Source organism: Dermochelys coriacea, chromosome 15 (genome assembly GCF_009764565.3).
Source record: "Dermochelys coriacea isolate rDerCor1 chromosome 15, rDerCor1.pri.v4, whole genome shotgun sequence".
Taxonomy (NCBI): Eukaryota; Metazoa; Chordata; order Testudines; family Dermochelyidae; genus Dermochelys; species Dermochelys coriacea.
The window spans coordinates 26,191,339-26,218,579 of NC_050082.1; the positions used below are offsets into that span (position 1 = coordinate 26,191,339).

Below are 27,241 nucleotides of genomic sequence, written 5' to 3' on the forward strand. Positions count from 1 at the left end.
TGCTTCCATTTCTTGGATCGAAAATGGAGCACCACATAGTGGGACTGTAATATAAGATAACATAAGAATATAAACATAAAAATGGCCATACTGAGTCAGACCAGTGACCGGTACCAGATGCTTCAGAGGGAATGAACTGAACAGGGCAATTTATCAAGTGATGTAACAGTGTGTGCACAATGTGCCCAGCCATTTGATTGCGTCATCATCAGCCAGGTGGAGAGCTGGTAATCCGTTGTCGAAATGAGTCAGTGGGTACTCGTCAAGGATATGTGACATAGTCTGAAGTTGACTGCAGCTGTATTGCAGGTTATTAGAAAAACCCCATTTAAAGAGATTGGCTGAACAGGTGCCCTTTCCTATTTGAAACTGGGTCGGAGATGACCTCAGATGTCTTGGCAGATCAAAACCTGGTGGACAGATGGTTGGGTCAGTGATGAGAGACTGATTAACAACTGTTGTCATTGACTTCTTGTTGTGCCAAGCAGATTTCACCGTCAGGTCCTGTGGTGACACAAATGACCATAAAGGGTGTCTAGAAGACAGGTGAGCTAGAGGGTGGTTGAAGAAGTCTGTGTACAAAGGCAGGTTGCTATTCTCTTGGATCTTGGCCAGCAGCCTGACAGATGCCTTCTCATGGCGAATTTGTGGTGGTGCTATGTTATTAAGTATCGGTAGCCATGGCAATGGAGTTGCCCATAAAGACCCGGTAACAGTACGGGGTTAAGCTCTATGTCAACCAGCCTCGTGTGAGATGAGCAACACCAGACAGGAGCACAATACTCTGCTGTTGAATAGTAGAGGGCAAGGGCTGATGTTCTAAGCATCCGAGTGCTCGTGCTCCAGGTTGTACCAGCCACTTTTCTGAGGAGGTTGTTCCAAGTGTTGACTTTGGCTGCAGTCTTCCTCAAGTGGTTGCGGTACGTTAATGACCTATCCAATGTCACACTGAGGTAAAGCCGGTTTGGATTATGCTGCAAGTATTGGCCATTGAGAAAAATGTTTAACTCGTGTGTTGCTCTTGCATTATGTAGATAAAGCACACCAGAAACTGTTTCGGCTGTGGTCAGCATCGACTGTGATAGTCTGCCATGAGTTTTGTATCATCATTCAAGATATTGTGAATTTCTGAGGAGGATTGAGCTTGGTAGCTGCAGTAGATGTTATTGGCATAGATAAACTTGCATAAGAATGTAGCTGGCAGGTTGTTGATGTACACATTGAACAGTCTCAGTGAAAGAACTGAACCTTGAGGAAGGCCGTTGATCTGACACTTCCAAGAGCTACAGCAGTTGCCGATGTGTATTCTAAACCTCCTGTTTTGGAGAAGAGCTCTACTATTTTGACCACCCAGTACAGGGTAACTTGAGAGAGTTTGAACAAAAACCCTCTGTGCCAAACTGTGTCATAGGTAGCGGTCAAATCCAAGAAGATTGCTGCCATCTTTAGATTTTGAAACCATTTTCGATAAAAGTGGTCAAGGCCAGGACTTGATCATAGGTGCTGTGTCCTTTCCTGAACCCTGCCTGCTTGACCTGCAAGACATCGTCCAAATCTGGAGCGATTCGTTGCAGGATCAGACTCTCAAACGCCTTGAAACACACTGACAGCAAGGATATAGTGTGGTAACATGACACATTGTAGGGGTCCTTGCCTGGCTTAAGAATAGCAATAATCTTTCCTTCGTGCCAAATGCATGGTAACTTCTTCTCATTAATGACCTGTATGTAGAATTAAGTAAGCCACTGTGATGCCTTTGGTCCAAGGTGTTTGAGGAATTCCACCAAGATGCTATCATAACCCACCGCTGTGCCTGGCTTGATGGAGTTAGGGCCCTATCTAGCTCGTTGATCATAAATGGCTCTAGTTAACTCTTACTCACATTGTAATGTCAGAGTAGGCACCATTTGTTATGTACTTTTGCATTTGAATCGCTTCGCCAGTGGGACCTTTGCTTCCCACAGAAAATGGCTTGCAACCTCATTGGGGTTAACCTGTGGGTGATTTTGACCTGGAGGTTGTTGAGCAGCACCCAGCTGGCGGATCAAGTTCCAGCACTTCTGACTGGAATAAATGAAGTCAAGCGTCTCTCTAGATTCCTTCCACCAAGTAAGCCTTGCAGCATCCAGGTGGTCAGCAATGTCCGAGTTGCCAGATAACTTGAATTTCCTGAGCAAGTTTTGGCGTTTGGCACTCAGGCAGGGAGTGTAAATTGGACAACAGCCCCATAGTATAGCTGAGCATGCAGCTTTATAAATGGCTCCTTGGAATCAGAGTCAGGCTTCATCGACTGGCATACTGTGCAACAGAATGGTGACCACACTAAGTTCCCGTGCATCACAGAACTTTTCCCACTCTGCCTTGCAGAAATTCTACCAACGCTTGGTTGAGCTTCGAATGATGGGTAGCTGAAGCCCGATGTGGATAAACAATGGTCTATGTTGACTATGAGGGAAGTTATCAAGTACTATACAGCTCACTGGTTGTGAACAGCCATCTAGTGAACCGACCCATGAAAGGTCGGGCGAGTACTCTTTTAACCATCTAGTTGAAAGAAATGCGCCACATTATTTTGCATTGTGAATTAACATGAAGTCATTGTTAGTCGCCTAATCCATCAGCCATTCACTGTCGTCATCTGGATGAGCATACCCCCATTCAGAGTGGTGGCTGTTAAAATCACCAATGAATATTGCTGGATTATCAAGTGTTGGAAGGACCTCCTGGTCCCAGCACACACTCAGTGGCTTAAATACATTGACAGTCCTAAAGCCATCAACCTGGATCACATTGTAAAAACTGGAGGAGGAGAGTGGAACAGCATCAGATATGTCGGCGCGTACATATATTTCATGGCCATCTTTGGCATCTGGGGTGTGTGAAATTAGGTTAAAGCCATTTACCATAATATCCTGCTTCGCGAATTGCAACATGAGTTCCTTGCTAACAGATTTTGTCAATACTGTGATGAATAGCTAAGCCATTAATGATGCTGCGTTTGGTGGCTGAAGAATTTGAAGCAGTTCAAGGGCTTGAAAGTTGAAGGATGGCGATTATATTGGGGTTGCGGTCAGATGGCACATGACCAGGATCCATCACCGAATTTGGTCCACTGGTTGGATCATTAGTTTGCCCGGTCCAGCCCAGGCAGGATATTAATGAGGAGTGTGACATGAACATTGACCATTGCCCCCCTGTATTGAGTGATACATCCCCTGTCAACCAGTCTCATCTTTTGGCAATCAGAGGTTTAGGGACACCCAGAGCATAGGGTTGCATCCCTGACCATCTTGGCTAATGGCCATTGATGGACCAATTATCCCTGAGTTTATCTAATTCTTTTTTGAACCCAGTTATACTTTTATTGTAGTCTGAATATTGCACTCATGTATGAAAGATGAGTCCAGGAGCAGGCCCCTCTGCCCAGACAATGGCTTCTGTGCACATTGTCCCCACCGTATGTAACTAAGAGGTGAGATGGTGCACTGGGCTCGTTACTGGGCATAGTATTAGTGCACAGTAACTAATATTGTGTTATATGCTCATTTTGGAGTTATTTTTCCAGTTGGGCAGAATATGTCCATTAGAAAATATGCATGCTCTTAGACTGTAAGCTCTTTGGAGCAGGGACTGTATCTTCATATATGTTTGCAAAGTGCCTAGCATGGTGAGGGCTGGATCCTGACCATTGGATTCTTGGAATTACTCTAATATGGCGGTTCTCAAATTATGGGGTGGGTCTCCCAAGGGAAGCATGGGAATATGTCAAGGGAGGCCCAAGCGTGTGCCTTTTTGTTTATTTGGTTGTTTTTTTGTTTTGTTTTTGTTTGAAGAGCTGTGGCTGTCAGTCCTGGATGGCTGGGACTTGTACAGAAGGGCTGTGCACACCAAGGAGGTGGGGAAAAAGGGAACAGCCGCCTCTGCCCCCAATCCCTCACAGGGAGGCAGCCCAGACATGGACTCTCCACCCCAACCCAATCCCTCACCAGGAAGCAGCCTGGGCTCAGGCTCACCTGGAGGTGGCAGGTCTCTGGCTGAGAGCTCCTGGGGACATGGAGGGCGGGCAGTAGGGCAGCTATGTTTGCTGTGAGAAGTGTGCTGCTGCTGGCGTGGCACTGCCTTCAGAGCTGGGTGATGGTATATGTACGGGGGGGGGGGGGCGTAAATAACTACAGACACAAGGGGGGCCCAATCAAATAAGTTTGAGAACCAATGCTTTAATACAACTGTTATAGTAATAATAAAATTGTTCACTGTGAATGGTTTTGATCTTTGAGATAGTGCAGTTTACTCAATTAGGTTGTTTCAAAGCACTGTATCAATGGGCCTATATTATAGAAGATCCTCAAGTATATATCTGAATAGGCATTGCTGCTGTAAATATACATTCTGTGCATGTGACTTTTGAATACATGCCAGAAATGCTGACCATCCATGATGCTACAAGAGATGGTCTCTATTTTAGCCAAAATATTTACAATTTTACAATCGGCCTACCCAAAAAGTGCTTACAGTCCAGTGTATCTTAATGGATTTAAGAGGCACATCTCTTTTTGTCTCCCCTAATGTATCATTTATAGCTTTCAAAGGCTGAGAAGTATTTGTAGATTCTAGGTAGGATCATTTAGGACATTTTATACCATTCCAAGAGTTTGGTCAAAAACTTGGCAGTTTCTGCCATATGCCAGAAAATATTGGAATATTTTACTTGATGAGAGAAAGAGTTTAAATATCATCTGCTTATTTAATAAATATATTTGTATAATGCATATCACAGGATTTTGGGGGGCAAGATATGTGATTTAGAGTGAGGCAGAAAAATAATTCACAAGTTTAGGGAGTTAATATTCCATAACTCATCATTTCCCACATACACACCAAGAATATATAAGCAAGAGGAGACTAAGCCAATCTCCTGGTCTAGGATAGAGCACTAGATTAGGAGTGAGGAAACCTGGGTTCCATTTCTGACTGCCTTTGAGTTGCTGTGTGGCTTTGGGTAAGACATTTAGGCACTCTTACCTCATTTTACCAAGCAGTAATACAGGGATAACAATACTTTACCTCCTTTTGTAAAGCATTTGGAGATAATGGATGAAAATCATAATAGTAACAGTCCGCTATCTGTGCCTCCATTTCCCTATGTGTAAAATGAGGATGTTAATATTGACCTCCTTTGTAAAGTGCTTTGAGAGCTACAGATGAACAGGTGGTTGTATTATAGAAGTGCTCAATATTTATTATGGAAAAGTCTGGCCCCACAACAGGGTCTTTAAATGGGACACAGACTAGGAAATGTTACCAATGTGTGTGAGAGCTAAGAAGCAAAGTAACTAATTTGTTGATGAGGAGTTTGAGAGATCATGGTGCTCTCCCAGGTGTGACTGGTGAAGAACCATAATATGCTGTAGCTATAGATTGGCACTTGTAGGCATTACCACTGGAGCATCTCTATTCATTGTCTCTCCTTGTACTGTACAAAATACATGTGCTGTTCAACTTTCTGAGGTTGAAAAGGTCAGTTACAGGTTTTGTTGCTGGTACTTCTTCCTTAAAGTAGATTTCCCTATACTTTATAAGAATTTCAAAACATTGGCTTTTGCCCTTTCCATTCCCTCCCTGAAAATGATTGAGATCTGGGGTTTCCTCATGTGACACCAATAGAGCAGTGTGAAATGAAACCTTAACCATGTGAAATTCACTTATTTTAGGTATTGTTACAAACTTTAAGGTATATTCTGGCTCTCCAAGGGACACAGCACTTTAGAGGAAACCTGGTTCAGTTTGTAGAACTTGGGCCAATTTGTGCTTTTTGTATCAAAATTGTATATAATCTGTATATTGACTGCAAAGCCTGGTGAATCTCAGCTATTTTGAGTTTTGTGTTGAATGTTGGGGTTTGTTTCAACCTGAAACTGAAAATTCAGGGTTGAGGCGGAGAAAATAGGTGCTCATCCGCACAGATCAAAATTAAAATGTTAGCACAAAGCTGACTCTAGTTTTGACCAAATCAGAGGCATCTGAGACTAATTCAAGTCCTCTGGAGAATCAGTGACTAATGGGTTAACATCTTGCCAACATTTTTCCACCATTGCTAACATTATTTCAGCTCCACCAACATTGGGAATGTTGGGAGCCCTACCACAGCTATGCGGCTGTTGCCAGCATTTGACATTATATCATCTAACCCTTCACAGAGCTTGCTGGTTAAAATGCTGGCTAGTGTTAAATCCAAGCTAGTGCTTCCAACATTTTTAGTACTGGTGTAGTGGAAAGAGTGTTAGCGCTTTCTCTAGTGTAATCAAGTCATCTCTTTGAGATTTTGTAATGGTTCATAGTGCCCCTTTCATGTGGCTGAAGTAGGTTGTGTTTTGTGGCTCATTACATATTCCATTTTGAGTCAGATTCTACCCTCTGATATGCATGTCCCACTGACTTCAATGGGAGTTGCACGTGTTTATATGAGGGAAGAGTTTGGCCCATTATAAACATACCCTTCAGATTAGTGCAGTCAACAAGAGCCATCTCTTGCAACATGGGGAACTAGTAGACTCTGCATAAAAATGGATCTTAGCTATGTAAGTTAATGGGGGCTTTTGAACTGAAACACAGTTGGATGAAGAATATTTTGAACCAAAGGACATGTCTTTGGTCAGTATTTTTTTCCAATCACGCTGATGCTATTCTTGTGATTATTATTTCTTTGTATTACATTTGGGTCAAGAGACCTTTCTGCTAGTCACTATACAGACATCTACAAAGTCACATCCCCAACTCTAAAGAGAGAGCCTAAAATTGAAAAAATATTTTCATTTATTTCAGTTTTATTTTGTGCATTTGAGAGCACTTTGTGTGTCTAATAATGGCATTTTCTTTCCCATTCCCCCCCTTTCTCCTTCTGCTTGATCCCACAGGGAAGTCATAATTCTGTGATTTTCACCAAACTCTGTTGCAATGCAAGTGAGTGTGATGTGATAAATTCAGCATTATGACATCATTTCGTGACCAAGAGAAGATGGGGTATTCGGGAGCTATCCTTGTTTAAACACACATTGTTTTAATAAATAGCAGACATGGTAAGAAACTGTAACAGTAGTGGATTTTTTCTAGTCTGATCTATCTGAAAGCCTCTTTGCTTAAATGGCAATGCTGTATCTGCAGCAAAGGCTTTCAGTTCTTGTTCTGTTAAACATTTTTGTTTCTGATGTTCAATGCTAATACAAAAGCCCTCTTGACATTTCATGTATCAATGTAATACATGACATTCTGTTTCATCCACTAATGCATTGCATTTATATATGCAATTTGACGCTGGGTTTTCTTTGAGGGCTTTGGGGTTTATGTATATAATTTTTGCATAGAAAGTCTTGTCTGTTTAAAACTAGACCTTGAGTGATTATGTAACTTAAGTTCTAGGGTACTGATGTGTCTAACTGTGTCTACACTAGAGAGCTTACAGCGGCACAGCTGTTCTGATGCAGCTGCACTGCTGTAAGATCTCTCGTGTAGCCACTCTGTGCCGAAAGGAGAGAGCTCCCGTTGGCATAATTAAATAACACTCTCCCCCCCCCCCATAGTGGTGGTAGATATGTCGGTGGGAGAAGCACTCCCGCCAGTGTAGCGCTGCGCACGCTACTGGTTTTTCCGGGGCAACTTGCATCACTTCGGGGCATAGAATATTCACATCCCTGAGCAACATAAGTTTTGCTACATAAGTGGTAGTGTAGACATAGCCTGATATATAAACATTAAATACGAGTATTTATTTTAAATTCTAAATACTTACATATCTGTTGCTGTCTTCAAAATATTGTGCAAACCTTTAAGGATCACTGTCAAACTAATCAAAATAATTTAGACCAAAATGTGATGCCCTTCCACTATCCGATTGTAAAGCCACAAAAATTGGCAAGGATGGTTGGGGGCAATTGGAAGTTAGTGGGTTTTTTTGTTTGTTTTGTTTTTTTTTTTTAAACAAAGTAACTTTCAAGATGAATATGGGGAAACTGAGACAGAGAGAATTGACTTGCCCAAGGTGTCAAAGCAGAGCAGATACAACTCAGGAATTCCTTGCTTCTAGTCCCATGCTCAGTCAACTACTAGATCATGCTACAGTTCATAATTCATACAGCATCTAGCACATTGTGGGTCCTGTTGGAAACACAAATGAGTATCTTATGTTAATTCAATCTAATTAAAAGAAATGCTTTAATTAGCAGATCAGAGTGATTTTCTTTGCACAATAAATAACATTGAGGACATCAGAATACAATTTGGAATTTTTGAAATGGGAATATGATTAATATTGTGGATAAAAACATTGTAGGAAGTACTTGTAGTTTAAGCATTCATTTGTACTTATAAATTATGAAGCTCAACTCTCCTGCCCATTCTCTAGATTTTAAAAGGTATCGGTTAGTGTTCGAAACCGGTTAAATTTATATACTTGTTACAAACTTTACAAAGTTTACATTGGCAGGTTAACTAAGAGTTTGTTAAAGAAGCTTGTCTTCTGCATTCTTATTAGTACTCGTGCTCTATAAAGCTCCAGTATTGCAATCACATTTGTAAAGTGAAGTACATGAGTGAGTAGTCCCATTAAGTTCAGTGTTTTTGCTCATATGCATAAGTGTTTGCAGAATTGGGGCTTTGGTGTTCTTCCATCAAAAATTATTTGTTTTGTGTTTCTGTTCATTACTGTTAATTTAAATCAGAAAAAATCCTTTTGGTTGGAGGTTATCAAAGGTTAAAAATACTGCTTAGGAAGCTTAATAGAATTGAAATGTCGGGGCTAATTTTTATACTAGAAGGAAAAAGTTACTAATATAGGTTTCCTCCTGTGTTCTACAGTCTGTCCAGTGAAGATGCTGCTTTGAGGCTGCTTTGAGATGCTAACCAGGTACCTTGAACTTTTGGTTTTCCAGTGCAGCATCTCTAAGTAATATTTTGATGTAGGAGAAGACTAAAAAACCTTGACACTAAAATCCATTCTTGTTTCCATAACTTCAAAGACTTTAACTAGAGATGAGTTTAGATTGTCTTGTATCCTTAAAATAAACCCTGTATCATGAGAATCTCTTTACAGGTTTGTTCTCCTTAGCATTTGCACGCTTGTATCTTCACTGCCATTTTGATCAAGTTTAGGAACAGAATTCAAACTGGGTTCCAGTTAAATTGGTTTCTGACATGCTTTGGCCAGTTGGTGTGAATGAATTGGTGGCGCTAAGCCACATGTAAAAACCTGTGATCTAAGAACTGAAGCGGGAAACCATTTAATCTGAATCAGAGTTTAAATCCTGTTTTTAAATACAAATTTCAAACAAATGTCAGTGTAGACAAAGCCAACATTTGTTACCAAAGTGCCATAAATAGTTCCTTTTCTAAGCAGGAAAGAGTATCCCTTCAGGCAGATGAAGAACGAGGTTGACGTTGTCAGTTGCCAAAAAGGGAAAAGATGGGAAGGTGGCGGTGGCACTTCTAGAGTGTGACTGCTGGTGATTCTGCAAGCCTTTCTTAAAAACCTTAGAAGAGATGTTATCGCAAATGCACAGGAGTGACAAAGCTTTTTCCCATCCTGCCAAGAATGCGTGTTTTACAATGTATTAAATAATAGATTTGGAATCCAGCTATAGTGCTGTGGGTTTTTTTAAAACCAAAAACCAAAAAAAAAACCCCATACCCAAAAGCCATAAATGTTTTGAAATCATGCCAAATTAATTTTAGTTGTTTCTCGATAATCAATGACATTAGTGTGTTTTTGCTAGGTTTTTAATCGATCTGTTTGCAGAATTTTATTTTGAATCCGTGAACCAGCAGTGATGATCTGTGACCTGAAAACTGATTACCAGAGACTAGATGAAATTTTTCTGGGATTGTGGACCTTCCTTTAATCTTCTTGTGTAATGATAATCTCTCAGTTGTTCTCGGCATCCTTGTCATCTCCCCACTCTGTGTGTCTTCATAGCCCCACGTTGCAGTGGCACCCTCCGGACAGATTCCCTGTGCAACTCATCAGTGTCACTTCATGGTTGGCTGACTGGCTGGCAGGGGTCTTCATAGAGTGCTTTAGGCTATGCTCTCCCTCTTCCACAGTATTCCAAACCCCAGCTGGTCCAGGGACCTAGGGTCCAAGAATCAGTTCTAGCCTTCTGCATGGCAGCACATATTGCTACCAGTAGGCCAGGCTTAATTTCAAAGCTATTTGACATGGGTGTTGAGTGAATAGTAAAACTGCTACCAGAAATTTTTTCTCCAAAAATAAAATTTAAATAGTCAGACAGCATTTAGATTTCCAATAACACTAAATTTAACTATACAGCAACCAAAGTACCATGTGTCTGAAAACGTCTGCTGTATACAAAGTTACATAAAATTGAAACTATTGTCGTGTTTTTGGTTGTCTAGAATTCTGCTTAACTACAGTCTATCTCTAACCCAGGTCTCGTTACTGCTACTGCAGTCACTCAGCCAAGCCAGTAATTGCTCTTAGAATTGTGAAGTTGTTTGCAGGCTGTAATTGGTTGTTTTTTAAAGGCAGGTAATTGTATATACATACCTACAGTACTAAAGATGGTATAATAGAGATCATCTTAAGTGTATGATAGCCCATTTAAATCCTTGACAACTTAGTAGGTAATTTTGTGAATATGAAATTTTTAACATTAACGTCTCCTGCATTGTAATTTTATAGGGAGAAGAAATGGGTGACAGTTGGCGACACATCCCTCAGAATTTACAAATGGGTACCAGTAACGGAGCCCAAAGTTGATGATGTAAGTATTTCTGGACATCCTACAGATAGATATCTCTTAGAAGTTTTGGAACTGCAAACCACTATTTAGTCAAGGTCGTAAGGGGACATACTGTCTGTCCTCAGATCTCAAAGTTAATATTGGGTTGGGCCTTAGTACTTAAATAGATTTCCAAGGGAAACTGAGGTTGCTGCAGAAAGTAATGTTGGTGATTCAGTAGGGTAGCACTTTCCCCCCCCCCAAGTCTCACTCTAATACATGACTTTTAAAGAGATTTGAAAGCAAGTCAGTTTTTTAAAATAGTTATAGATTCTGCATTCCCACTTTCCAATTTAATCATATTTTCCTAGTTGCAAAAAAAAACAAAAACCTCACCTTTTTCTTTTTGAAAGACCCATACAACCATCAGAGGAAAGTAACTTGTACAATTAACTGTGCACAGTATGTATACTGTATTCTTGCTGTGCATTGTTACGGTTGCCACATCTCACAATAGAGACACCTTTATTTCAGTGTCTTATAAAGAGATTCCTCTGTGTGTGTGTGTAGTTTATAAAGTGTTTGAGAATTCTTTGGTATATAAGTGCTATGGAAATGTGAGGTATTATTGTATTGATTAAGATGCTCAAGCCAAGCAGTATAGCATGTTCTCTGCTATTGTAATGGCTATTTTCTCCTGATAAATAAGCTTTGCACATGCAGCATATTGATGTTCTTACTGTGCAGTGCATTGTGAATTCACTGTTTTTTTGCTATGATAGACACATGGCATAAAACAGCATATATAATGAAAATAAAAATTAATAGCACTTATCTTTTCATCCGTAGATCTCAAAGTTCTTTACAAAGGTAAGTATGCATTATTACTCCCATTTTACAGGTGGATAAATTTGTGCTGAGAGAAATCGTAATTTACCCAAGGTCTCGCAGTAAGTCAGTGACAGAGCAGGGAAATATAACTTGGATCTTCTGAATCCCAATCTGGTAACCTATCCACTGGACCATGTTGCCACTGTTTTAAATCTATAACAGAGGTGTGAAATAAGTTGCAGTTTGATGGAACTAATAGTTTAGTATCTTGGTTTTCAACCTGTGGTCTGCAGAGACCCCTGGGGGACCACAGACTACGTCTAAGGGGTCAGCGAAAGGTGGTTGTTACCTAGCATAGTAGTTTTCAACTTGTGTTCTGTGGATCCTCAAGAGTCTGCATGCTGTATAAGATTTTCAGAAGGGTCCGCATCTCCATTTGAAGTTTTGTAGGGGTCTGCATGAAAAAAGGTTGAAAACCACTGGTCTAGTAAAATGTCCAAAATAGTGGCTCTCAAAAAAGACTGAAGCCTGGATTTACACTACTCAAAACCCAATTTCCAGGCCTCGCTCTGTCTTCTGATTGAGGTTGTGTTAAACTGAACCTGTTTATTTACATGACTTCAGTCGCCTTTCAGAATCTGCTCCTTAAGGTGCAAGACATGCCACATCTACCCCGTTTAAGGAAGTCTCTAATCCACCGTTTTCAGTTCAAGGCACCCTGTTTAGACAGCTCCTTTAAAGCAGTGGTTCTCAACCTATTTATCGTTGTGGGCCGCAGGTTGAGAACCAAAGCCTGCCACCCCCAGACCACTATGCCCTTCGCTCCGACCTAGAGACCCCCTCCACAGAGTGGGGCCAGGAGTGGAGCCCTGGATGGGGGCTGGGTAGCAGCTGGGCAGCAGGGACCATGGACCTTGCTGTACAGGGCCGGGCAGCCCCGAGCTTGGACCCAGTTGCACAGGGCTGGATTGTAGGGCAGCCTGGTGGCAGCCCAGACCCTGACCCCATGTGGCAGCTGGCAGCCCCGACCCCAGACAACAGCCCCGGACCCCGTGTGGCAGCCCCTGGATTCTGGACCCTCTGCAACGTGAAGCCAGCCCCTGCCGTGCTGGGCGGCCAGGCAGCCGGGATCCTGGACTCTCTGGCCTTTAGCACACAGCTGGGCCTCAGCTGTGTGCTAATTGGGCTGCGGGTTGAGAGCCGCTGCTTTAAAGAACTTCTATCACCACTAGATGGCAAGAAGAAGCTGCAAACGTAGCCAATGCCTGTCCAACAGTCCAGCCCCTGATTTTGACCTTCCAAGCCATCTATGGCAAAGCTTAGTTGCCTCAGATGTAGACGGATCAAGTATGCTGCAAATGTCTGTAAGTGGGGCCTTTGTGATTTTCCCCTTTGCTACTGTGGCCAGTTAGAAGATGTAGATCATATACCTGGAGGCTGCATCCATTGCTGGGGCTACATGGTTCCCTCATGGACTTGCACAACACCTTCCATGAGCTGTTGAATGGTTGAGATATTTAAATTAACATGCCTGACTTGAACATCTATGTAAATGTAATCATAATACAAAAAGTTGCCCTAAAGACTTCACTAGCTGACATGCTGCAAAGATTTTCAGAGAGTCTCTTGTATTTAAAAGTTTCTTCAGAGCTGAACAGCTTGTTTGTGAAATAAACTCTCGTCAGTTAGGATGCCTATTTTTTCACAGACGTGTTCTGCATAGAAACTTTTTATCTCATTGATGAGTGTTGGCACTAATTGGATTACTTGTTACACAGAGAAAATGATTGCTGTTACAATGTATGCTTTGTTAAATATATTTGAGTCGGGGGGTTACAATTTCTAGGTTTTTCCAGGCAAACTTTCCTGCATCTAAGCCTGTATCCAGCAGAATACTTCTGACATTTTTTTAAAAATGTCTTTCATAGTACAATAGAACTGAGTTCATAGACATATTCTGAACAGAAAAGAGCTATACATTATTAGAGAACCTAAAGTAGGGAGGGCAAAATCTGGTCTTTTTACCTGGGCACAAGGATTATTCTCCACCTGCCCTTGGCCTACATGCACAGAAGCAGATTAAGATACCCTCCTAGTGCTCATTAGAATGGTAGGATGGGGTCTTACTAATGTGCCCAGCAATGCTCCATGGCCCCAAAGGAAGTTGTATGCCATTTTAGGGGGTATGGTTAGTTTCTCTCCCCCATCAATGCACATGGTGCTCCTAGACCCACCTGAGCTGTTTTGGTGGGATGGTTTAGGAGCTGTTCACTCAGCTGCTACCCTTTTGCTCCCTCTGAAAAGAAACACAGTGCTTCTGGAAAGTGTGGCTTCCTTGATCCAGAGCTGTTAGATTTGTCAATAACTTTCTGAAATATGTATATGTAAGTGTTTGTATTTATGATGTATATTTTAATAGGGGAAAAAACACCTTGTTCCAAGGATAGAGAAAAGTGCCCCAGTGTCTGTCTTGTTGAAATTCTTTTGCAGCCTAAGACCATACTTGATTGTCTTCTTGTTTCTGTCCCTCATTGGAGAGTGTTGCCTGACCATAATGGGTTGGTTACTGAGCTTCTCCTTTCCTGGAGTCTGGCTTTTCATTCTCCTCTCAGCAGGAACTGGGTTTTCCAAGAGCAGCGCAGCTGGCACTTTCTCCTAGGAGACCAATTACATCATCTCCTAATTGAAAATGCTGCATCCCTTTCTAGACGTGGATTTTTCACATGATGGATGCAAACATCTCTTTTGTTCGTTAACTCTTGCAGCTCCTGCTATTACACAGGACATGGAGCAGGGGTGTGTGCATGCAGGACTGTCTTGCTGCTGTTGGGATTTCTTTCTCTCATAATCCCTCCTGCTCCACTTTTTAGATTTAATGCAGAAACTACATTGTATATGGAGAAGGGAGAAGTCTCAGCAGCCTGGGAGGGAGGGAGGCAGGCAGGCAGGCAGGCAGGCAGGCAAACAGCCATCCTTTCCGTGTGAAAATTCTCAGTCCTCCACCATTACCATCATGCACACATTCAAAAATGCATGCAAAAAGTGAAGATGCTGTGTCCTAGGTGACTAGATGCTAACCTGGAGCAGGCTGTTGCTTCATAATACAGCCCTTCCAGGAAATAATTACCCCTACTCCATTTTCTCTCCAGAACCGCTTCATACTCTTTAAAATACTTGGCACTTGCAGCCTGCGAGTCTTTTGTCTAGAGATCTCAAGGTGCTTTACCAGTAATGGTCATCACTTCACTGTGAGGTAGATCACTGTTATCCCTATTTTCCACAATATGATAATGAGGTACAAAGCAGGGAATTGATTTACTCAAGGCTCCAGAGTGGTACAGTCAGAAATCATGTAAAGAATTCCCAAATCCCAGCCCTTACTCTAATGACGTTGCCTCTGCTTTTGCCTTCTTGGTTTTGGCAGGAATTCTCTTGATCTTGTCTTTCCTTTTCCAGTTGCCTTTGTAGCTCTTGGGAATTGGGAAAAACAGCAATAAAAACACTTTATTTTAATGCACCCAAAAACACCTTAATGGTGCATAATAAATTAAATTATACACCTATTGGAGTGGCCTGTTGGTGTATTCTATACCTTCAAGGCTCCGGATATACTAGCTGTGGGGGAGGAGTCCTCCACAGTCTTAGCCCTAGGCAAAACAGATGTTTGGCTGAAAATAAAATGGGTTTTTCATTGTGTTCTGAAGGCCAGCAGAGCTCTGGCGAACAAAGTACGTGTTCAAATACTTCTCTTTAGTAAATTTCTACTCCTCTCTCTAAAGAGAGCTGCCCCCAACCATAATGTACAGGTGGGCTTTCGGCTACAAAGTAGCACGACTGCACTAGGGAAAGGTGCAAAACAGCTAGGGCCTGTGCTATTGGTTACAGCACTGCAGTAAGCTATGGTAAAATTTCTGTTATAAAGAGAGTGGTGTGATATTTTGGTCTGCCCATAGCAACCAGCAACTCCCCAGTTCTAATCTTGATTCTTATGCAGCTCCTTCATTTTACCTTGGATAAGTCACTGGCGCATTCTGCCTCAATTTCTCCAGCTGCAAAATGGGGGGATAATAATGAGCTACCTCATAAGGGTGATGTTATGTTGTGCAGTGGTTTTGAAGATGAAAAGCAAAGGTGTCCTGATCTGTGACTAGGGCTCCTAGGCACTACAGTATACAATAATAATAATGTTTATAAACACTAAACATTAGCAGAACTTCTGGTAATAGTTGCTTTTTTTTTGTGTGCTTCAGTGGTCATAAAGAATAAACTGTATAAGTGTTTCTCAGAGATGCTTATGATGACTGCCTCATCAGTGTTCTTGGTAATTCTTGACTTGGCCTTATTTCCCACATGCAAGTTATAAGCATGATATGCTTACAGGACTAATGCACTGAGCTGAAAGAGAGAGTTTTACACTAACACATGGATGTTGTTTTCCTGGCTAACAATTCGGAGACTTTAATTTTTGGGGGGTGTTTTTGTTTTTCAGAAAAACAAAAATAAGAAAAAAGGCAAAGATGAAAAATGTGGCTCTGAAGTGACCACTCCAGAGAATAGCTCTTCTCCAGGGATGATGGACATGCATGGTGAGTGGGACGTGACCAGCCCAAGCTACTCCATGCACTGTTATAAAGGAAGTAACTAACGGACAAGATTCCTATTGGAATCAACAGAAGTTGCTGATGTATACACGAGGGCAGAATTGGCGAAGTGAGAATAAAAAAAATTAGAAATGCATGGTACTAGATCAGTGTGTGGTATAAGTCATTATCGTTGATGGTGGTAAATGCAGTTTTCACTCAGGCTGCATGTAAAAGAAAATCCCCTTGTTTTCTGTGAGGGGAGCTAAGACGCTGAAAAAAAATGTGAAAAGGACAAAACAAAAATGAGCCCAGTATCCAAGGTGCTGTTTCGCTTATCTAAGTGAAGTAGTAGCCTTGTGGAGCTTACAGACACTGCTTGCTTTGGCAGTGGAAAGCTAGTGAGTTCTTGTGTGTGTATGTATTCACTAACTCAGACAAGCTGCATATGTCTTCACAGTGTGTCTGTCCTTGAAATGCACAGGTAACTGCCTAGTAAAATACCATTTTGCATTTAAAATATGAGAGAATTTATCTTGAAACCACTCTTTCAAATTTAGCAAAGCAGAGACTGTCCATTGAAGTATGTTTTAATAGATAGTGTGCAATATTAGTAATTTTAAATAACCTATGAAGGGAAGAAACATGGTCATTTATATACACACCTATTTGCCCTCCCCCAAACTCCAAAGGAGCTGAAAGAATTTTGTTTAAAACAAAATTGTGGGGAGAGACTAAACACACAACTTCATCCCCAAAGTAAATATTTCAGGAAGTCATCAGAATATGAAAGCAGAGAGCTACAATGGAATCTCCTCTGCAACTTCAGCTATGATTGTCTGTACTGTATGGGTATTGTAATAAATTGTCGGGAGGAGTGTTGTGATGCCTAATTTAGGATTTTAAGGCATTTTGGAGAGTTTTGGATGGAAGGCTATAGAAATGCAAAGCATTAAGGAAGTGGCTATGAGACTGGGCTATTGGCTAGCTTGAATGCTGTGTACAACAACATCTAAAACAGAATTCCTAATTTTGAGCGTGACAAACAAAAATAACACAGGAGACTTTCTTGACAAGTAATTGAATCTTCAGCAAGATTTTAAATTCATGAACTTTTGCTAAGAATCCTCCTGGAAAATGAAAGTTCCTTTGTGCCATACATAATTGATATGATGAAATAAGCACATTGGGTTAATGTTATGAAGAATGGAGAAGCTTTATTTTCAGATCGCCTGCTTCTCCTCTCACTTGTGCCAAGTTTACTCTTGTTTAACCCTATTGACTTTAATGGAGTTACTGATTTACATCAGTGCAAGTTAAGAATGGGGCAAAATTATTCTTTCAGTACCAAGAAAAAAACACTCCTATCCTGTAGTATTTGCCACTGGGAAGACTTCTCCTTGATAAAATTAACCAAACCAGAAAACTAAATTTTCAGTTCCCAGAACAAATGCTGACAGATTAAGAAAAGCAAGGTGAATTGTTGAGTGTTACCATGGTTTCTATCAAAATGGCATCTGTACAACTCAGCCATGTTGAAATTCCTTAACTTATGGATGTCTAGGGAGCAGCAATGTCCAAAGCTGCTTCCCCATCTGAGTTAGAGTAGAAAGGTTTGATCTTTTGAAGATGCAGAATTTTAGCTTCAGCAATTTGCACCTTTGCCACCCATCTACACAGACTTCTAGAGTGACTTTGTCTTAGACAAGTCATTTAATTTTTCTCTCCATTCCCCATTTGTAAAATGGAGATAATACTTTTTCCTTGCCTTTTGTCCATTTTGTCTATTTAGATTGTAAGCTCTTTGAGACAGGGACTGTCCCTGATTTTGTGTGGTAACTATCTGAGTTGGGACCTGATCTCAGTTTGGGCCTTTAGGCCCCACATCAATACAAATAATAAAAATAAGTGTTCTTTATGGAAATACACTGGAAGGCCCCCATGAAAACTTTACCCATTACAGAGGGATACTATGTGCTTGATTAGCAGATTGATTTATGGGGATTATGTTACAACTGTGCTCCAAGATCTGTACTGGTTGGCTGTCAGTTTCTGGTTGCAATTCAGCTGTTGGTTTGTACCTATAAAGTTGTTTGGGAGTGTTTCTTTCCTTGGATGATACCCCCCCAGATGATGATAAATGAGGCACTCAAGCAGGTAGCCCCTGGTTTCCCCAGGAATTGGGTGCAGACAGGGCATTCCCGCTGAGGGGCTCTTGATATTAGAATTTGCTTCTCCCTTTGACTTGACATGGCCTAGGTTTGTAGACCTTCAGGATACTCTGGAAGGCCCACCTGTCCTTTTGAGTAGAGGGAGGGGCATGAAGGAGCATACAAGTCTGAAGGGTAAGTATTAATAGTCCAGTTGGTTACTGATGCTCTCGATGGATGAACTGATAAAATACAGAATTCTGGCTTCTGATAAGAGATGTATATTACATAAATCCAAGAATTTTGTGCTATTATTGTTTAGAGCCCTCGGTCACCATATTTGAAGAATTATACACTATAGTTAAGCAGCACTGTGTACAACACAGGGATCAGAGAATGTCAGTTGAGTGAAGGGGACTTAAGTGTAAAGAGTCCTACTTATCTGTGAACCTGAACAGTCCTCAGCTCACCAGTATTCCCACTGAAGTCACTGGGATTCTTGGGTGTGCAAGGCATGTAGGATCACATCCAATATTAGCTATGCTATGATGCATAAAAATATATAACTTCAAAAAGAGCCAAAATATCCTATTTCATTCACTTTTCATCAAGGTAGAATTTTTTTCCAGATGACAATAGCAACCAGAGTTCAATAGCTGACGCTTCGCCAATAAAACAGGAGAACAGTAGCAACTCAAGTCCAGCACCTGAGCAGAACTCAGCAACACAAGCAGATGGCACTGAAGTAAAGTCTGATGAAATTCAAGCAGATGCAAAAGAGCAACCTGGTTCAGAAGGTAATGCATATAGATCTATCTTATGCCTGCAGCTTTCCTAATAGGAAGCACTAGTTTAAACTAACACTTAAGTTCCACATTCTTGATAAGAAAGAAGCTGAAATAATAAAAGTGGAACAGTGTGACTGGCATGTGATACAAAACACAATCATCCATTTTTCCAAAACAAAAAATACAGCTCACAAAACAACTCACAAATCAAAAGTGGTGATTTGCCACAGTCCACATGTTATTAGTTATTTAACTTCTCCATAATCATGTCTAGTCGGCTTAAGTCTTCTAAACTTCATTGCTGTGTCAATCGGAGCAAAGTCCTTGGTATGTAAATATTTTATTTATGTACTTAAAACTCCTGTTGACTTCACAGGGAGCAAGAACAGGTTTAAACTAAATTATAAAATTTAATTTCTTCCATGAGAGTTCCACTGACTTCAGTGGTAGCTGGCCCAGGTCCGAAATCTTTACTGCAGCTAGATGCCTCATAGCTCCAAAATAGAGTGGAAAATATTTTTCTGCTTGGTTTTATACCTTAGAAATACCTAGGTTGGAGGACTGATTGCGAACTGGTGAAATGGTTTCATCACAAGAGCTAAACAGGTGAAAGTTGATCTGCTGAGAGGGAAAGAGATTTTTACTGACTCTTTAAAACTTTTATTATTTAAAACTTATCTAATGTCAGTAACTGAAATTGACATTTTAAAGGAGGAAGTTGCTTCTGTATTCATCATCCTTGGGCTTTCTTGAGAACTCACAATAAACTCCCTTATATTGCTCATTGATGCTCCAGTGAAAGCAGGGAAGGTCAGACTTGACATTCCAGATATTCTTAAGGTAAAAAACAAGCAGGGGAGGAGGGAAATCTTAAAATAAACAAACCTTTTAGGTCACCTTAATCCATACCAAAAAGCAAAAAATAGGCATAAACCCCAATCTTAAAAAATCCTTTGTAGGTCACCTTTTAGACATTTATCAAAGCCTTGATCCTGCCAGATGCTCAGCAAATGGGAGTTGAGGATGCGCTTCACCTAGCATCATTGGGCTCTAAACGAAAATGGAAATAACAAATATTGATATTTTGTAACTTTTATGTCTAAATTTTTATTTTAACTTTTTTTTATTCACTTTGCTACATTTCTTTTAAAGCTAACTCTGAATTTGTATGCCCAGTTTTCTAAAAAGCACATAATGAATTTTATTTGCTGTGCCGAAAAACAGCCAAACATGATGTTGGTGAAAATGTTTTAAATCTGACTTTAATGCTGTATTTCTTTGGTGCCTTGTAAAATTTTAGTAACTGAAACATTTGCTGTTTATTTATGCAAAATCGTATGTTGTGATGTTTTGAAAGAAACCATTGTCTCCTCCCTATTATAATATATAAAATATACTCTTAACAGCATTCTAATAATCTGGTTGCAAAATTCCTGCCATAACTAAGCATTTAAATTGTCCTTTGCAAATCTCTTCCTACTGATTCAGTTCTTAACTCAGTAGATCCAATATCCAATTTAAATTTAGATCAGTTATCTCAGTAATATTAGAACCATGTACATTATGCTAAATACCTTCAATGATTAGAATGTAACTGTTAGATGTGGGGCAATTTGGCAGTTAAATCACTGCCAAAGTAGACACAGAAAAGCCAAATTTTATAAAATAGTGTTCTCAACTTACTTACTGGGAACTTACTTACTCTCTTGCTTACTGGGAACTGTGTGGATTTCCTGCCAGATGGAAAACTTGCCTTCTTAACTTATTCATGGGTGAATTCAGCCGATTACATAATGTACATCTCCCATGACTAAATTTAGTTTCAAGGAAAATCTTCCCTTGGGTTGGTTCCAGGGCTGCGATTGTGAAATGAGAGGGAGAAGCTAGGGCAAAATGCATACTAATCTGGCCTTTTTGCTGGTTGGATGCTGTGTTTAATTAGGGATTCTAAATCCAAATAACCCATCATCCATTGGAGAATGATGCTGTTTGATCAAATAGTTCTGATTGTGACATTGCCAAGCTGAATTTAAATAGCAGGTAACAAATTAAGGACCCAAATCTGTTCCAGTGTACATCTTATGTGACTATTAAGTCATTGTGGAAAGTTAGGGGAAAAATTGGCCCCAAGTCCATAAAATCAACATTTTTATAATGAACAAATATTTTAGAACATTTTCCTATGTATACTAATTATTGGCAGGTCTGAATGACTCTGAGGACAGGTAATCCTACCAAATTCATAGGCGTGAAAAACACATCACAGACTGTGAAATCTGGTCTTTTGTGTAATTTCATCCTATACTATACAGATTTCATGGGGGAGACTAATGTTTCTCAAACTGGGGGTCCTGACCCAAAAAGGGGTTGCAGGGGAGTCATGGTATTGCCACCCTTACTTCTGTGCTGCCTTCAGAGCTGGGTGGCCAGAGAGGTGCGGCTGCTGGCCAGGTGCCCAGCTCTGAAGGCAGTGCCCCACCAGCAGCAGTGCTGAAGTAAGGGTGGCAATACCAAACTATGCCATACCAAACTGGTGGCAATACCAAACTGTAGTTTAACAATGTCAGCAAATTGTGCTGTAGAAGATGCAAAAGGAAATAAAGCCCCTGCTCCGAAGTGCTTTTAATCTGGAAGTACTGAAAATTTAGTGTTTTCTTATAGCCACACAAACAATTCTATGGCAATTTAGAGAGAACCCCCCATAAAACCACAAAAACAAACATCTTGCATCTGACTGAGTCACTTTGAGAAATATCACTCTTCAAACCACATTCAATACAAGATTTTCTGGAGAAGGCTTGCCTTTTGGTAACTCATAGGTAAAAAGAATTCTTTAGTTTAGCACAAGTGGCTAAATTGGGTAATGTAATACTGGGTGCTGAATATTATGGGTTCAGTCCCCACTGCTAATTCAGATATCATCATGTGTATGCAATCACAACTGGTTATATTTGAATGGAAGATATTGAATGTACATTAGTATTAGAGAGTAAAAGCTTGTATTGAAAGTTGATTCTTCATGTTTAAAATAAGTTTTTACTCTTTCAGATACTTCTGATGAACAGAATTCACAGTCTTCAATGGAAAATTCTATGAATAGTTCAGAGAAAGCAGATATTCAGTCCTCTGGAGAAAATGATATAACTACAGAGGCATCTAAAAACTCTCAGGTAATTTTTATTAAGTACAAAAACGCTACTTTTGCAAATGTCTTTTCCAAATTTAATATCAATTTTAAAAAATAGTTAAAAGAAAAACTGTCAGGAAACCAACCACATTTACATTTATTTCTTTAGCTATGTTACTAAGATCACCTTGGACTATGAAATAATTTTTAATATCTGATTTGCTTTCACCATTCATTTGGCCTTCTGTTTCAATTTCATTCACCTTTAACAGTAAAAAGACTGATCAGTTTCACTTTCAGGCTCATCTGCACCAGCCCAAGTTTGATATGTAAGAAAATGTTACTGTCCAAATAAGGAGGATTTTATTTACTTACAATCCAGTAGGCTGTGCCCAAAATGTATCCCTTTAATTTCCATTTGGAAATAAATATATTGTCTTTTATAATGCAGAACAGCTAGTAGAGCTGGCAAAAATGTAATGCTAATAAACTCAGTGGGTCAGATTCTGGCTTGAGGTATGTGTATGTCTGCAGAGCCATGGCTAGGAGAGGGGCTGTGGCTTGGGAATTATCCCACCTAAATCTGCACTATGGTCCTCTCTGAGACTTGGTGGTGGTTTCACATCTGAGTGCACATGTGCCCACTCTCAAACTCTCACACCCTGCCCTGGAAAATTGCTGCTGCTACTAGAATGAGTAACTTCTGGGTCTTTGGTTTTTGTTATGGCTGAGTATGGAGCTAAGATAAGTCAATCTGATCACATGTTACTGCTGTTGCTTTGGAGTGTATACAGTGGCTTCATGCCGGGAATCAGGATTTTGCCCTATGTGACTAGGTAACAACAAGACCAAGCAACATGATGTTTTAGAAAGATGATTTCAGGAGGTATGTTTATTTGGTTATGTCATTCACGTCCTAGAATATTTTGCGTCCCCCAAGTAACATGAGAGTACTCACTCTATTTTAATCTGCTATCTGCAGCACCTAAGATTCAGTCCAATGATAACATGAATTCTTTCTCTCTTTCCTGTTAAGGACTCTGAAGGAGTGCCACCTTCTAAAAAGATGAAAGTAGAGGCTTCCCAACAAAACATTGAAGAGATTTAGACTATAGATTTTTCTGATCAGTTTTTATGTAAGGTACATCAGTGGGCTTAATCATAGAACAACTTTACTTAAGCATCTTCTCTTGGATGAGGACAGAACTCCTAACTTTTCAAGTTACCAAGCAAAAATCCAAGAAAACCTAGCAAAGGTTTAACTTCTCAGACACTGAAAACTTTTTCCTGTGAAACAAACATTGAGAACTTTTAAGTTACTGTCTCTGAAATGGTTGGAGTAAACAACTCAGGAGGGGTCTACGCACTGTTTCTAAAGTCAAAATTACAATTATGTTGCTGCTGGTTTTTTGTTTTTGTTTTTTTTCCATTTCTCTATTTAACAATGTAAGATATTTAAGGATGGTACAGGTCAGGTATTAGCTTTCATGTGAAGTTCATTGTTCTGGCGTGATGTCTGCTTTTGTTTTGTGCCTTGTGTTCTGAAAACAGTGCTAACTTTTAAAGTTGTTTTGCAGCTGTCTCCTTTGCAAAGTGGCCTATGTTTGTATAATGCCATGTAGTAAGTTTTTCTGGTTTTTTGTTTTATTTTTGATTTTAAATCCCTGGTGCTTAAAACTTAACAAATAGAGATTAAAATTGATCTGGAAGCCATTTTCACATTTGGAGTCCAAGGAGACAAAGAAGCGTCATTTTATTTTTCTGCAACTACAGTGGAGACCTTTTATTGAATGCCCAGCATTCGCAAACTGTAAATCTGGTCTTTTAAACTATTCTTAACTTCATCGGAAGTTAATATGATTTATTTACCATTTATATTTCAGATCTGAATAAATTTAATGGAAGTAAAGTAGATTAAGTAATAGGTCCAGATCTCTGTACTGGGTACAGTAATTGTTTTATAAAAAAGTTCCACTATAAAGATAGGATCAAAGGGATTGATGTGCAGCAAATGATTTATTCTGATATCAGGTTTTCACTGAACTGGATTTCATTGTACTGTTCTTTAATAAGATGTTTACTGATGTATTCCAGGCTATACTGTATTTGGGATTTTTTTAAACTTTCAGCTAGTCTTTGTAAATAAGTCTTATTTCCATAATCTCTACATTACTGGTAGAAATTATCCTTTCTTTTCAATTATGTTGAAGCGTGCTTATGCTAGGCTTGTTTGAGTGGCTCTGAGCATGTGTAACTCCCTTCAAGTCAGTGTCATTTAGAGGTGTGGAGTATCTACATGGATACCTTTAAGGGCCTGATGTTGCAGTGGGCTTATTACTTCTAGGGAGGTGCCAAGCCCCTTCAAAACTGAGTCATGTCCGTGGTAACTACTTGTGTGACTAAGGAATATTCACATGAGGTGTAAATGTTGCTGGATTGGACCTTAATCTTCATTCACTCTCAGAGGGAGATGGGGCTTGTAATTTAAAACCAGATCCCACATCTCCAAAAATTGTGCAGAATGTGTAAGCTAAGAACTGTAAATATTTTTTTAAATGATAAATCTTCCTGTCCACACATTTTCATAATTAGCTCTTTGTAAACTTGCTTATTTCTAAATTCTCCAATGGTGAAAATGGCTTGAGCTTTGACTACTACATTGCATTTGCAATTACCACCTTAATTATGAAGAACAATTGGGAGTAGGAGAGGAGTGAGGAGCCAATGCTGACCTTCCGTAAAATGTCTGTTGGATTAAACTCCAAAGTGACTTACTATGCTCAGTTTGGGAACTTTTCCTTTTATGTTGAAATAAACTTTTTTGGATCTCAACTAAATAAAATTTGGTTGCAAATCATTCATGAAACCAGTGTGCTCCCTGATAAGTTTTTGGGTTCTCTGGTCAAATCATGAAGTCCATTAATTTTCTGAACATAAGGAACTGAGGAGCCAAAAGTTATACTTGCACAATAAACGTATTGGAATGGTAATTTCTCTCTTGAATTGTGTGTATGCTTAAAAATGTTGATAACTGGTCAATGGCTATCAGTTTGTATGTATAATACACTCAGATTTAATTGATATTTTGTGAGAAAAATTCTATTTGATATATAAAATGGGCAAATTTTAAAAAAATTCAGACTTTTCAAAACACATTCACTAGCATTTTAATTTTGAATGCTAAAACTACATGAATCTGATGCCACCTTTGACAAGTAGTCATGTTTACTGATCACCATCTTCAGATGCATCCCTTTTGATTTTTCTACAAGTTTCTGAAGGGGTAGGTAAGTTTTTTGATTTCAAAGCTGATTCCTGTACTTTAGGAAGAAAAATATAAATAGTACTAAAATACCTCAAATTTTTCATTAGATAGAAATGTTTATTGGCATTACTGACACCAACAGGTTTAACTATAAAATTCCTTCTTTTCCTCCTGTGGCTTCTACTCAGAACTGTGTCCATTGTACTGTGGCTTGGAAAACAAACCAGCTGTTGCTAATGGCTTTATTTCTAAAATAGTAACTTTTTATTTACAGTTTATACAAAATACATTCAGATCTTCTTTTCATCACAGATTCTAGTGACAACAGACAATTGAAAAAGCAGATAGGTTTGGGTTCCTTAAACCTGTTAGTGTCATTCTCTAAGAAGAGAGACCTTGACATTACCTGGTATGAAGAAATCCAAAATAATGTATAAGACTGTTATTAGTCTTTCTTTGAAGTGCCTGATAATATTAATGGGCCAGTGGATGTGATTAAACACATTTTAATGCCAGAAAGTACAGATGTGACCAGACCAGAACATAGGATCCATATCTACTTGAGGTTTGGAACCACATCTAGATTCAATGTTTTGGCTTGGACCCATCTCTACCAGAAATTTGTTTTATGAACTCACTGTAAAAGAGTGTATTGAAAGCATTGAGACATGAAGCAGAAGGGGAGTTGTAATTTACTTCGAGGTAACTGAAAGTTCTCATACAGCTAATGTTTTAGAGATAGTGCAAATATCAAGAAGTGCTTCCTTGCTACATGCTGAATGTTGGAGCTTCAGTTACAAAAACAAAAGAAACTAGAAGCAAAAAAGTAAATTAGCTTAGGTTGTGGAACACATGAGAAGGCCTTCCAAATAAGCGATTTATTCAGCCAAACATTTTATAGCAGAACTATTCCTTGGAATTTTTATGCTTGGGAAAGTAGTTGTTAAACATTCCAAAAAGTGCTGGCACTTACAAAACAACAAATCAACAAGGCAGTATAAAACATTGGTTTTGGGTGGCTATCTTCATGCATAAACATTGTCATATTTTGGAATGTTCTTTATGTCTAAGGGTCTGTTAGAAGATGTAAAGAATTTTGTTCCCCCCCCCCATATCTAATCGTTTTCCATCTTATGATTTGTGTGTGTTGTACAGCAGTATAATTTTTCACTTATTTATTCCATCAGTAGCTATGGTTTGTACAATGTACAATGGTTTCATTTAAAAAATAAAATTAAAATCACAACATGAAATTGCGTGAATAATTTTGATTAAGAAATTTAAATTAAGAAGTTCAGTTTGTTTCTAATTTAAAATAAATATTTCAATTTTTAAATAGATTTTTTAAAAATTGTGCATTCTGTGGTGTCTAATTCCATAATACATAAAACAAATATTGCAATCTTCCTGTTTCTCACTGAACTACAGCGTTGTAATACTGCTTCAGTATGACTTTGCTAAATTGCATGGATGAATGAGTGGTCTCATGGAATTAAAGTAGTGAGTAAACAAATCCAATAAAAGAGCAAGATTACTGGATCCAGCAATGTACTCTGATTATTTAAAGTGCTTGAGTATTGCTTTGATACTTCACAGGGCCATATGCTGTAGTATATTTTGTAAAAACATTTTTAAAAAAACTTGTAATGCAGACAAATCACTGGAGTGAGGTCTTGTTGAATTTTTGCTGAGAAGTGGGGAAACTATTAGTGCAACTTCTGTAAAGTGACTGCAGATTAGTAAAATTCCACTGTATGATTTCTTGCTCAC

The 27,241-nt window shown here is 39.4% G+C and overlaps 1 protein-coding gene across 5 annotated transcripts in view; it reads left to right on the forward strand.

The window, feature by feature from the left end:
* Positions 1-26,724, forward strand: part of BCL7A (BAF chromatin remodeling complex subunit BCL7A) — a 29,815-nt gene extending 3,091 nt beyond the window's left edge. Inside the window, exons 2-9 of one of the 5 annotated variants that reach the window (XM_038373622.2) lie at positions 6,915-7,076; positions 8,851-8,899; positions 10,691-10,772; positions 11,580-11,600; positions 16,051-16,147; positions 18,921-19,088; positions 22,128-22,249; positions 23,243-26,724. In XM_038373622.2, the coding sequence (XP_038229550.1) occupies positions 8,889-8,899; positions 10,691-10,772; positions 11,580-11,600; positions 16,051-16,147; positions 18,921-19,088; positions 22,128-22,249; positions 23,243-23,314 (573 nt within the window). In that variant the 5' untranslated portion in view covers positions 6,915-7,076; positions 8,851-8,888 and the 3' untranslated portion in view covers positions 23,315-26,724. The remainder of the gene's footprint in view (positions 1-6,914; positions 7,077-8,850; positions 8,900-10,690; positions 10,773-11,579; positions 11,601-16,050; positions 16,148-18,920; positions 19,089-22,127; positions 22,250-23,242) is intronic. The other 4 variants (XM_038373621.2, XM_038373624.2, XM_038373619.2 and 1 more) reach the window with 4 other exon arrangements.
* Positions 26,725-27,241: the final 517 nt, after the last annotated feature.